Source organism: Carcharodon carcharias, chromosome 2, assembly GCF_017639515.1.
Source record: "Carcharodon carcharias isolate sCarCar2 chromosome 2, sCarCar2.pri, whole genome shotgun sequence".
NCBI lineage: Eukaryota > Metazoa > Chordata > Chondrichthyes > Lamniformes > Lamnidae > Carcharodon > Carcharodon carcharias.
In genome coordinates, this window is record NC_054468.1 from 14,504,059 (window position 1) to 14,518,107 (window position 14,049).

The window sequence follows — 14,049 nt, forward strand, 5'->3', positions numbered from 1 at the left end:
TGGGATTTTAGTCTTTGTGTTTTGTGCTGACTGTCCAGCTCGCTTCATTTTATCGATCGATTCAGTTAGAAACCCAGGCCCGGGAATTCGCACACAGTGGATCGTGCGCACCTCCATCCAATTCATTTTATTAATCTGAGAATTCAGCAAGATCCACTGCCGGCTCAAAGGGAGATTCAATGTGCACTCCAGTTGCACGAAGCCCGGCACCAGAAGTGTGGATTCATTAAACACACCGCCCACCTCCTCCCCGTCCCTGTCTCTTCCCCCCCACCCACCGCGCCTCTCCCTCCCTCCCTCCTCCATTATCGGTAAATTGTATTCCCTAAGTGGTTGCTGAAATGACCCGTCCAACTATCGAAACGCCACCAACACCTTGCGACGGTGGCATTATCTGAACTGTGATTCGAGAACTTGGCGTTGAATTCCACGTTAAACCTGGCAAACTACAACCTGCATTCGGAAGTGGATGACGAGCTACGATGCCTCCCTCCCAGACACCTGGCGTAATCACTGGGATTCTTACAGTACTCGAACCATTCATTAACAACCCACTCACTTTACCATTCGTTAACTAGGCTCGGAAGTTTTTTAAACTCTCGTGGGGGGTGGAATTAGGGGCTTGAGAAAAGTCACTCCTGTTGTCCTTCAATTGAAAAGCTTATGAAAATCCCCGAAATACTGAAATGTGATTTCATTCCCTTAGAAATTAAATTCAGGGATTCACACACATATACACACACACACGTGGACACGCCATAGACAGACGGGCAATGCACACACTATAGTGTCTGCTCTACTCACCCTTGCGTGTTGCATACAAAGCGATCAAAGCGACGACTACAACGAGTAGTAAAACCACAATGGTGGTCAATCCAATCTCCAAAGAGGTCCAGGATTTACACGACTTCTTCGATTTTGGTGGGTTCCTTTCAACTATATCCATTTGGCTTTCAGACTTGCCCATAACAACAACCTGGGACCGAGAACAGTTACATGAAATCATAACCATAATTACAGCGTTAGATCGAGAACCGGTATGTTAAATCAAATGCACGTACCACCGTTCACAGGAATGATGGCATTACAGAATAATTTCAAACAGTGCACTGAAGTCAATAATCTGTCTGCAAAAGTTTTCGGATGATTATTACAGCTTCAGTATAGTTGAAACAAAATATATAATTTGCCCAGTTTAGAAAGACCAGTATTTGGGCTGCGTTCTGACCACTAACAGCAACCTAAACTCATTGCGGATCCCTGCTGAGACTAAAAGGAATTGCTGGCGAACAATCTCATTTCAGAGGAACTTTTCAATGAATAATTGTCCTCATCAATGTTTCCCCTTTCATAGAATTTACAGCAGCATAAAGTGCGATTTTAGCCAAAAGAATGCCCTTCTTGACATTAAATATCGTAAATTAAATGAAAAGCATATTCGATCTAGAACCTAAAGCACCTGGAACAGGTAAAGCAATTGAACGTACAAGGTTACTGATTTCAGGATCACCGATTTTAGGCACAGGAGGCCATTCGGCTCATCGTGTCTGCACCGGCTCTCCAAATGAGCATTATGACCTAGTGCCATTGCACTGCCTTTTCCCCGTACCCCTGCACATTGTTTCTATTCAAATAATCATCTAATGCCCTCCTGGATGCCTCGATTGAACCTGCCTCCACCACACTTCCAGGCAGTGCATTCCAGACCCAAACCACTCCTTGTGTGAAAAACTTTTTTTTTCTCTCTCACGTCACATTTACTTGCTTTGCAAATCACTTTAAATCCGTCCCATCTTCTTGGTCCGATCCGTTCTTGTGCAATATTAGCACTGATCTCTTGGAATCATTCTAGAATCTCCCTGCGATTAATTTGAGAATAAATTGGGCTCATGGGGGTTGGGTGTCTGGTAAAGTTAAATAAACCTGCAAAAAATTTTGCAGCAAACTTTAGTCTGTGAAGTTTAGGGTCGAGAAAGTAACCCTGAGAAGTTGCTTGTGACAAAAATAAAAATAGCTGGAAAAACTCAGCAGGTCTGACAGCATCTGCAGAAAGGAATACTAGTTGCCCGGGAGTCGTCTGTCATAGTGTACTTACACCGCACAGAGAATCAGTCCAACGGCAGGAGTGCACTGAGTTGAGATCAGTGGAAGACAACTATTTGGACCTGGTGTAATAATCCAGCCCCCGGAATAGAGATAGAGTAAAAGCAATAGCCAATTAGATATGTGGGTGCGCACTGTTGTATTCAGGTTGGGGTTAAAGGTCAGTCAATACTGGCGCCCAGGCAGCGTTTGAACTGCATTGCATCAACTCGCACACTGAGAGGCAGTTGCCATTGGCTGGGGAACCTGAAACATGGGGGGGGCGGGGGGGCACAGACGCAGGATGAGAGGGTGCATCATTTAGGACTGAGGTGAGGGGAAATGTCTTCACTCGGAAAGTTGTGAATGGTTAGAATTATCCACCCCAGAGGGATCTGGAGGCTCCATCACCGAATATCTGCAAAGGCTGAGATAGATTCTTGCTCCATTCGGGAATCAAGGAACACGGGGAACAGGCGGGAAGGTGGAGCTGAGGCAGAAGATCGACCATGATGGCATTGAATGGCCGGGCAGGCTCGAGGGGCCGAATGGTCTACTCCTGCCTCTATTTCCTGCGTCCTTCGGTAAAGTGCACCAGTAACAGCAGGGTGTGAAGATGTCCCTTTAACTAACCATGGAAAGCAAGTTTTCAGGGTGAGGGTGAAATCACTGAACCAGCTCGGGGGAAGCGGGGTTGGCAATGGCATTTAAAATATCAGCCAAGCATACATGAAAAGAAGTCGAGTGGAAATCATTAAAACTATAATTTAAATACGAAATTGATTTATTCGGGGAGGAAAGGAAATTGATGAATTGACACTGCGTTGTTTTACTGGACCATTCTGTGTGAAACCGACAGAAATAATATTTGCAAGCGTCTTGTGACAAAAGTTCAGAGTAGAGGACGGCTAGCTCCGTGTTCCCCACCCCGGTTCCGGACCCACCCGGGTCGGTTTGCAATGGATGAAATTAACAGGAAATTTGACATTTTTGCACCGATATCTGTTACTGTTTGGACAGTACCCAAATCTACACAGGGGCAGATATATATATATATATATATATATATATAATTTTTTTGGGGGGGGGTTGGGGGGAAACTGTAGAGGAAGAATTACTGTAACAGAATTAACACATTTAATCCCCACATATTGCAGCTTTGCCCAAGCAATGAAACAGCGGGGCGCCTCTATTGCAGGTAATACGATAGCAATCGTGTCTTCTTTTTACAATCTTCCAAGTGGGAATACAAGTTTTAGGTTCGGCGAACTGTCTCCTCCGCTTGTAACAGGAGCAAGGCTCTCCCGCCAGGGTGCCTTTTCACGATTTTTAGTGTTTGCTCGCCTTGGAACTGGCGTTCGGGTCTCTTTACCCCGGTGAAAGCGAGGTGAAGGAGGAGGATACAGAAATGGTTAGACGTTTAGCATCAAGGGGAGGTAGGGGAGAGAGAGAGAGAGAGAGAGAGAAACACACACACGCCCGAGAGACCCTGGCGAAGGTTCCTGACCAGAAAAATCTCATGGAAGAGGGATTCACTGCTCACTACGCCATCAGGTGTAATGGAAAATCCCAGCAGTCAAAATTGGGAGCCTTGTGTCACCAACTCGCTTGTCAATTTCAGGTCAAGTTCAGTGACAGAGAAATGGACTGTGTCCCGAAGCAAACTGAGCAGACGGCGTCAGGAAGAGATTAGCAAGACTTAAAAGTGAGGTTGTGAGCTTCAGAGAGTCCAAAGGCTCGCTTTTTCCGACGTGTAGGAGATTTGTATCTCTTTAAACCCCCCCCCCACCAGCACCCCCAACCACCCCCACCCCGGCTTTTCGCCTTTCAACAATTTTAAGCCACGTAGAGCGGCCGGCAGGCCAACTGCACTTGTGGTCCGCTGGCTGACGTTCACTGGGCGGATGGTACTTTACAGCAAGAAAGCAGCGAGTGACCTCGCCGGCGAACAGCGAGAGGCGAGCATCGCCTCACCGAGCTGCTCTTTAAAAGACACACCGTATCTCCCACCACACCCCACCCAGCCCAACCCCGGCCCTCCTCAACTTCTGATTAGAATTTTTTTTTACTAAAAAATCACTATTGGCTTCAGTAACCCTGCGGGGGTAAAAAGAAATCCATTGAGGGAAGGGTTGCAAAGATTGTGGTTTATCTGCCCAGAGCGGTGCCAATCGCTGGATGTGCGAGGTCAACTTGAGAATAAACCTGAGTCCCACAAGAGGATGTAAGATCACGGCGTTACAGGTAAATCTTCGGATCACTGAACCCGGACTCAGAACAATGTTCAGTTCATGTCACCTCTCCTTTTGCATATGGGCGTCATGTCAATATAATCCAAACACTCGATAAACTGTTACACATTAACCAAGTCCTTGTCAGGTATAGATTAACACTCCCCGAATCTGAGACAATACATCTTTGCAGGCTAATTAAGATTGAATCATTATTAAACATTTCATGACACTTAATTCTAGGTATTGAGTGTGCAACAAGTCTAAGCAGAAATGGTGTAACATTCATGTCTTTTAGAACAAATGTCACAGCTCAGGCTCAGATCTCAGACACGTTAGAAATTTAGGTCCATCTTTTTTTAAAAAAAAATGTGTAAAACTATGTTTTCTCTGTTTCCTTCAATGAGACAAACACACACAGAACTTACCAGGTATCTGTTGTGTAGCTTGCGTCAGTGTCATTGGACATCACTGACCAATCAGACCCAGCACATAGGCAATAGCAGACATGGTGATCTTTCCCAGGTGATAATATCAGTCCCCAAATCCGAAAGAGAGCGTTGCAGACACCAGCATTAAGCCGCGGTCAGACCCCCCTTCCCCCCACCACCCCCCAAACCCCCCACTCTCTCTCTCTCTCTGTCTTGGCCTTGCTACCCTCTATAATCACGCGGGAACTTGCGATCGTCCAGTACTTGTCAAACGACATTGATTCCCCAACGGCACTCTGACAGTATTTTGCCAGCCCTGGCTCATGCTGAACGTGGTGAATATGATCCTGGAATCGTAAAGGAAATGAGGAGGAGGGAGAAGAAGGAGGAGGAAGGGGGGAGGGAGAAGGAGGAGGAGGAGGAGGGGGGGTGCCTTCAAGAATCCGAGAACGGCACGTAAGTTCCTTTAGTGAGTGCATGACCTGGAGGTTTCAATTCGCGGAGGCCGAGCCGTGATCCAAATGGGCTGACTCCATTAACTCGGGTCGTTTGTAAGATGCTGATTTGCAGTATGAACAGGCTGGCTGGCTGTGAAGAGTCCTTTGACAGCAATGCATAGTACCTCATCTGCATCTGTGCACTAATTCTGTCTGTCCCTCTCTTGCTCTCTCGCCCTCGTTTGTGTTTTCGAGCACACTATGAAATAACTGCGAATGAATTAGCTGGGGATTGGTGCAGGTACCCACTGCTTTGCATGTTGTGGCACACACTGGCAAAGATGGAATTTCACACAGCCACATTAACCAGCATTTACTTTTCGCACTGGCTGCGTCACTCCTCTGACACACACACAAAAAAACCCCACTTTTATATGAAGTCCAGCAGGTCTATCAAACCTGCCCCACTCTTAGATGGCTGGAGCATCTTAAGTAGACACCTCTCCCCGCTCGCACCGCACCCCCAGCCATGTCATCCCCTGGAAGAAAGGAGGGCCGGGAAACGACAACATTTCCTCTCCCAGCCCCTCGGGGGTGGGGGAGGGGGGGGGGTCCAAACCAATCCGAGAGATCACATTGATCATGGGTACGTTTGACTGTGAATCCATGTCCCCCTTCCCTATGATGCGACCTACCTTTCACCCAAGTTTGGGTTGAAGGGTGTGGAGTCAGAACCCATCACACCAGCCGCTAACACCTTGCAGATCAGGAGTGGGGAGCCTTGTTCTTACCAGGGGCCACTCAGTCAAACAGAATCAGTCGCTGGCCACACACACACACACACACATTAAAACCAACTTGATTTATATATTTTATTTTTTTAGGAGAGATACAGAAACGTTTAACTCAGCCACTGCTTTAATGCGATGGCTGAGTTTGCTTTTCCCTGCGAGCCTTGTTATTGTAGGTTCTAGGCCATTGACAATGACTGATACTTCGGAATGCATTACCGCCGCTTCCAAAACCTCCTGCCCATCATTGCCGTGTTCGCCAGAGGCATGAGCACTGTGGGTGTGACTGCCGCTGGCGGTACCCTTTAAACGGTGGCGTTTGGCTCACCACCACCTTCTCAAGAGATGGGCAATAAATGCTGGCTTAGCCAGCGACGCCCCCATCCCATGAATGATCAATAAAAAGATGGCACAGTCTGAACTTGCCACTCTTGCTAAACCCATTAGGTTCTGGGACTAGATTTCATTATGAGGTGGTCCTCCAATATGCCCTGGTATCCTCCTTATCTCATCCTCCAGGGAGAGTATGGTCCTGAGGCCAATCCCCATGGTGTTAGAGGAGAGTGGCAGCAAACAGAATTGGACAGGGTCTCTTTGAAAGAGCAGAACCGAGTCTGCACTGAACACCGACTGAAATGGTAATAAAATGAGCGCAGTTTAACAGCGGGACTATCACAGGATGCCCCCGTCAGTCAATGCGTAGCCTTGAACTGGTTTAAAATAAAACCTCAGAATCAGGTAAACGGCTCAGGGATTCATAAGATGCCATTGAGTTCTGGATTTCCAACTTAGAGCCAGAAACACAGAGTGTCAATGGCAGAACAGGACAGAGGCATTTTCCGTTATATTAAACAAGAATAAAATATGAATCACTTAGCAGATGGGAGGGAGTGAAGATACAACCTCATTCTACCCTAGGGAGAGATTTTGGCGAGAAAGACCAGAGAAGCTAATATTCCACCATCCCAAACTATACTTGGTCGCTGTGAGGAAATCTCTAACCATCGGTGGATGTCAACTTATAAGAGTCACTATTTCTGGTGTGAGCAGCTTTGCTTTAAGATTAACTGATTTAACTGCAATAGTTACTTCCTTGATCGAAATTTGTTCCTCACAGATGCGCTACTCTCTGGATGAACTGTCAGTGCGGAGAGATTTTCAGAAGATTGTCTGAGCAAGGTTGGATTAGAAAAAGTTAGAGAAAAAGTATTGGTTTCTCAGCCACGTCGATTATATTTCACTCACAACTGGCTCAGGCAGTGGAGCACACGTTACGCGGTTCGGTACTTGTTTGGTCCTGGACGTGTTTCAAAGTAATTAGTGATACATTATGGTTCTGTCGTGCAGCGTTTTTACAAGACGGATAGAACCAGCAAATGTTTTTTGGCCTAGCCAGCAGCTGATTGCCTGTTAAAGCAGTTGCTTATTAATAGGCTTTGCTGAAAGAGGCAATCATTGCATCAAATTGTTGGCAAGCGTGTAGACTTTATATTTTCTTTGTTCGGTGACTATTTATTTAGGGATTGTTTTCTTTGACATATTTTTCGAAATCTCACCACGGGCCGGATGAAAAAGTGCCCCCGGGCCGGGGGGTTCCCCAACCCTGCGCCAGAGGCTCCCTATACTCTGGGAAACAAAGAACCGCCCAAGATCCAGGCTCTTGCTACGCTTGAGTAGTTTTAAATGCATGTCGCCTGTTTCTCCCCAACCTGTGAACCGACTGAGGGTCTATGAAACCGCGTGCAATCCAGCCCTTTCATTATGTTTATACCAGATCACCTCTAACTCTATGCCGCTCAAGTTTATAGTAATAGAGTAAGGCAAACCCTGCTTCTATTTTCAGAGGTTCCTGGCATTTTTCCCTTCAGGGTTTGAGGTATAACAATCCATAAATCCATCCATGTGTGCTGAATTTGTCAGGCTTGGCTCATTGATAGTTCTCCCACCCTGGTTGTGTTTATGTCTCCCACACTGAAGATCACGAATTCCAGGCTTACAACTCCGTTCAGTACTGATGGAGTGCTGCACAGCTGGAGGTTCCGTCTTTTAGATGTGACACAGGGACAAGGGAAATAGGAGCTGGAGTAGGCCATTCGGCCCCTCGAAGCCTGCTCTGCCATTGGTCTAGATCATGGCTGATGATCTATCTCAACAACATTTTCATGAAATGAAAAAATGGAGACATGAAGCTGAGGCCTGCCTGCCTGTCCATGTGAATGAGAAGGGCAGAGTTGGCTAATAATTATCCTTCAAACAACGTTATTAAAATAGTATACCGGGTCATGTATGTTATTGTTGTGTGTCTCTGTAACCTACTCCAGCCCTATAACCCTCTAACACCTCTGCACACTTCCAATTCTGACCTCTTCTATATTCGCAAATTTAACTGCACCCCCATCAGCAATTGTGCCTTCAACTGCCCTAAACCCTGGAATTCATTCTCTAAACCTGACTGCCTCTCTACCTGTCTCCCCTCATTTAAGATACTCCTTAAAGGCTACCCCTTTGACCAAGCTTTTTGGTCATTTGTCTTAATATCTCCTTATGTGGCTCAGTGTCAAATTCTGTTTTGTAACACTCCTACAAAGCATCCTGGGATAGTTTACTGCATCAAAGATACTATATAAATGCAAATTGTTATTGTGGGACCTTCATAGGCAGAAATTGGTTGTCACATTCCCTGAATTACAAAAATGACTACACTTAACAAAGTACTTCTTTAGCTGTAAAGCACTTTATGATGTTCCAAGTTGATTAAAAGCCCTGGTTCAGTACAAATTCAAGATTAAAAGAATAATTCTGACCGAATAAATCTAATTCTGCTTTTATTACTTGGAATTTTTATCCCAAATTCTCTACTGATCCACCCACTTTTCTGCAAAATATGTAAATTGGTGTCATTTCCCCTTAAGTTGCTGCTGGATTCCAGTAAATTTGCATTGAATGATATACCAGTTATAGGGATATGAATGATATACCAGTTATAGGGATATGAATGATATACCAGTTATAGGGATATGGTCATCCATTTAAGTTGCTTTAGAAAATTGTCCTTCAACTTTACAAACTAGCCAAGCATCAATTCAGCTTGTACTACAGGCTAGGATTTGGGGTTGCAAATTACAATTATTTGTGCAGCCCCAAGTACCCCCTGCAAGCTGAGTCACAGTTTGAGAAGTTGCTACTGCAGTTGGACTGCTTTCTTGTTCAAATTTATCTTGTTACTTAAAATACCAGGTCATGAACACACATGACATTGAAGCAATGCAGGGCCAGGTCTTCATTGGGTATTTGTACTTCACAATTCCACTATGAGTGAATATTATGCTATGAATCATTCACATCTCTTAGTCAATTCTTACTTCTGACTTTGCATTCATGCATGCCACCAATAAATCATGGCAAAACAATGATATATAAGAGAGATAACAGAAAAACAACATGGAGCCAGACAAATGCATTAATCTTTCTCAATCTCTTCTAATCAGCCTGTTACCATGGTTATGTTGCTCTCTTAAACTCTTCTGATCATTTTATTACTATAAACACAGATGACCAAGCTAACATGTTCCAGACCGTCACAAACATGGCTGAATGATTCTCACACATTCCATCCCCCCCCCCCCCCCCCCCCCCCCCCCCCCCCCCCCGGGTCTTGGAGATATCATTGCCCTAGACTCCCTTCATTGCCATAGGATCACTGCTGATCTCACAGACAGCCCAGGATATTGAGGTATTCAGGCACTGTGAATGTTTGTTCCTACAACTGTCAGAGCGACAATATTGGCTGTTCACAGCCAGCCAGGGCATTCACAGCGACAAACATTTTTATCCTTATACTGCATCAGAAATAGAAAAGCAAGAACTTGCATTCATATAATGCTTTTCACAACCTTCCAAAGCATTTTACAGCCAATGAAGCACTTTTGAAATGTAGTCACTATTGCAATGAAGGAAATGTGGCATCCAATTTGCTTACAAACAGTAATGTGACAACAACCAAATGATCTTTATGGCAAAATAAAACAGAAAATTCTGGAAAAACTCAGCAGGTCTGACAGCATCTGTGGAGAGAGAAGCAGAGTTAACGTTTCAAGCCCGTATGACTCTTCAGAGCTAAAGAGAAGTAGAAATGTGATGGAATATATACTGCTTAAAGAAGGGGTGGGGGGGCGGGCGTGGTTTGAGCAGGATAGAAGGTCAGCGACAGGTGTGGGCTAAAGAGAGATTGACTAAGACGTCATGGACACAAGACAAAGGGAGTGTTAATGGTTGTGGTGTAGACTTGGCATAAAGATAAGAAAGCAGAATATCTTAATAGCAGAACAAGGGTAAGCACTTAGTGAAAGAACAACATGGAACAAGTTGGATGGCCCTTTTTAGGGAGGGGGCAGTGGTTGAGGAAAACGGATTTAAAAAAAGAGATAAAAAGGAGGGATAAAAAAATAAAAGTACATTTTTAAAAAGGGATTAAGTTTATTTAAATTTCTTTTAATTTACTTATTCTCATTTTTATTCATCGTTTTATCCTTTTTTTTATCCCTCCCTTTTTATCTTTTTTCCTTTGATCTTTTCAGTGATGTTGGTTGAGGACCGAATATTAACCAGGATACTTGAGAGCACTCCCAAGTTCTTCCACAAAATAGAGCCATGAAATATTTTATGTCCACCCAAGGAAGAAGACTGGGTCTCAGTTTAATACTTCATCAGAGGGATGGCAGCCCTGACAGAGCAGCTCTCTACTACAGCATCAGATAGGTTTCTTACTTATTTCCCTGAATTCACATCCTTTTGACTCAGTGGCAAGGTGACTACCAACTGAGCCACAGCGATTTGTTACTACAAAATATAGATTCTATAATGTACCGCAGAACCACAGGACCAGGAGTTGGCCATTGAACCTGTTGAGCCTGTTCCTTCATTCCATCAAATTGTACTGGATCTGTAGTTCAACTTCATCTGTAGTTCAACTTTATTTACCCACCTTTGCGCCGTATAGAAAAATAGAAAATAGTAGCAGGAATGGGTCATTCAGCCCTTCAAGCCTGCATCGCTATTCAATATGACCATAGCTGATCCTCTATCTCAACGCCATACTTCTGCTCTCTCCCCATATCCTTTGATGCCTTTAGAGTCTAGAAATCTATCTATTTCCTTCTTAAATATATTCAGTAACTTGGTCTACGTAGCCCTCTGTGGTAGAGAATTTCACAGGTTCACCACCCTCTGAGTGAAGAAGTTTCTCCTCATCTCAGTCCTAAATGGCAGATCCCATATCCTGAGACTGTGACCCCCTGTTCTAGACACCCCAGCCAGATGAAACATTATCCCTGCATCCAGCCAGTTAGAATTTTATACGTTTCAACGAGATCCCCTCTCATTCTTCTAAACCCTGGTGAATAGAAGCTTAATTAGCCCAATCTCTTCTCCTGCAACAATCCTGCCATCCCAGTAATCATTCTGGTGAACCTTCGCTGCACTCCCTCTGTGGCAAATACATCCTTTCTTAGGTAAGGAGACCAAAACTGCACACAAATCTCCAGGTACGGTCTCACCAAGGCCCTGCACAGCTGCAATAAGACATCCTTGCTATATTCAAGTCCTCTCACAATGAGAGCCAACGTACCATTTGCCTTCTTACCTGCTTGCTGCACCTGCATGCTTGCTTTCAGTGATTAGTATGCAAGGACACCAAGGTCCCTTTGTACATCAACATTTCCCAATCTATCACCATTTAAATAATACTGTCATTCTGTTTTCCTACAAAAGTGGATAACTTTACACTTTTCCACATTATACTGTATCTGTCATGTATTTGCCCATTCACTCAACTTGTCTAAATTGCCCTGAAGCCTCTTAACATCCTCCTCACGACTCACATCCCCACAAGCTTCATGTCATTAGCAAACTTAGAAATATTACATTTGGCTCCCTCATCCAAATCATTGATACATATTGCAAATAGCTGGGACCCAAGAGTTGATCCCTGCTGTACTGCCATTCTGAAAAAGACCCTTTTATTCCTACTCTGTTTCCTGTCTGCTAACCAATTCTCAATCCATGCCAATATAGTACCCCCAATCCCATATGCTTTAATTATGCACACTAATCTCTTATGTGGGACTTTACCAAAAGCTTTCTGAAAATCCAAATACACCACATCCACTGGTTCTCCTTATCTATTCTGCCAGTTATGTCCTCAAAAACTCCTGCCAGTTTGTCAAACATGATTTCCCTTTCATAAATCCATGTTGACTTTGTCTAATCCCATTGATATTTTCTAAGTGTCCTTTTTATCACATCCTTTATAATAGACTCTAGCATTTTCCCAAATACCGATGTTAAGCTAACCAGTTTGTAATTCCCTGTTCTCTACCTCTCTCCTTTTTTAAATAGTGGGGTTACATTTGCCACCCTCCAATCTTCCAGGACTGCTCCAGAATCCACAGAATTTTGGAAGATGGCAACCAATGCATCCACTATGTCCACGGCCGCCTCATTTAATACCCTGGGGATTTATTGGCTTTCAGTCCTATTAATTTCTCCAGCAATATATTTTTAGCAATACTAATTTCCTTCAATTCCTCCTTTTCACTAGACTCTTGGCTCCCTAACATTTGTGGAAAGTTATTTGTGTCTTCCTCCATGAAGACAGAACTAAAGTAGTTACTTAATTGCTCTGCCATTTCCTTGTTCTCAATTATAAATTCTCCTATTTTGGACTGTAAGGGACCTACATTTATCTTCACTAATTTTTTTCCTTTTACATATTTCTGGAATCTTTTACAGTCTGCTTTTATGTTCCTTGCAAGTTTACTCTTATGCTCTATTTTCCCCTCTTAATCAATCTCTTGGTCCTCCTTTGCTGAATTCTAAACTGTTCCCAATCCTCAGGCTTGCTACCTTTTCTAACTTTATATGACTCCTCTTTGGATTTAATGCTATCCTTAATTTCTTTTGTTAGCCTTGGTTGGGCTGCTTTTCCTGGTGTGTTTTTGTGCCAGAAAGGAATGTATAACTGTTAAAATGCATACATCTATTCCTTAAATATTAGCCCTTGCATATGCACCATCATGCCTTTTAATGAAGTTCCCTAATCTATATTAGCCAACTCACACCTCATGCCTCTGTAGTTTCCTATGTTTAGGACCCTAGTTTAGAATCAGACTACTTCAATTTCCATCCTAATGAAGAACTCTATCATGTTATTGTCACTGTTCCCTAAAGAACACCGCACAACAAGATTATTAATTAACCCCTTCTCATTGCACAATACCAAATATAGGATAACCTGTTCCCTAGTTGGTTCCTCGAAATAGTGGTCTAAAAAATTCTCATACGCACTCCAGGAATTCATCCATCACAAAATTATTGCTAATTTGGTTTGCCTTATATGATTACTGTTGCACCTTTATTACATGCATCTCTAATTTCCTGTTTAATGCCACCCCCTACCTTATCACTACTGTTTGAAGGCCTTTAGACAACTCCCACTAATGTTTTCTGCCCTTTGTTGCTTCTTAGCTCCACCCATCTTCATCTAGATTTTCCTATTTCCTCTCACTATTGCACTGATTTCATTCCTAACTAACAATACCATCCCACCTCCTTTTCCTTTTTGCCTGTCCTTCCTAAATATCGAGTAACCTTGGATATTCAGTTCCCAGCCTTGGTCACCCTGCAGCCATGTCTCCTTAATCACTATCATATCATACCAGTTTACATCTATTTGTGCTGTGAATTCATCTACCTTATTGTGAATACTCTGTGCATTCAGATACAGTGCCTTTAGACTTGTCTTTATAACATTTTTTACACTTTTCTTTTGTACTATGGCCCTATATGCTGCCAGCCCTGGTTTCCTCTGCCTTCCATGTTTGCTTTCTACTTTTGTCTTTCATTCCTATCCTTGTTTCCTCTCTTGTGTCTCCCTGCTCAGGTTCCTATCCCCCTGCCAATCTAGTTTAAACCCTTCCCCACAGTACTAGCAGATACCCCTGTGAGGATATTGGTCCTAGTCCTGCTGGGGTGCAATGAGTCCAGCTTGTACAGGTCCCATCTGCCCCAGAATTGGTCT

The 14,049-nt window shown here is 43.8% G+C and overlaps 1 protein-coding gene across 4 annotated transcripts in view; it reads right to left on the reverse strand.

Moving 5' to 3' along the window:
* The window catches only part of LOC121273482 (neprilysin-like), a 248,314-nt gene that overhangs the window by 207,099 nt on the left and 27,166 nt on the right, over positions 1–14,049 (reverse strand). The window contains exons 1-2 of one of the 4 annotated variants that reach the window (XM_041180654.1): positions 4,742–4,890; positions 805–976 (exon numbers count right to left, since the gene is read on the reverse strand). In XM_041180654.1, the coding sequence (XP_041036588.1) occupies positions 805–967 (163 nt within the window). In that variant the 5' untranslated portion in view covers positions 968–976; positions 4,742–4,890. Of the gene's footprint in view, positions 1–804; positions 977–1,487; positions 1,575–1,761; positions 1,778–4,741; positions 4,891–14,049 lie in introns of those variants that run through there. The other 3 variants (XM_041180674.1, XM_041180662.1, XM_041180668.1) reach the window with 3 other exon arrangements.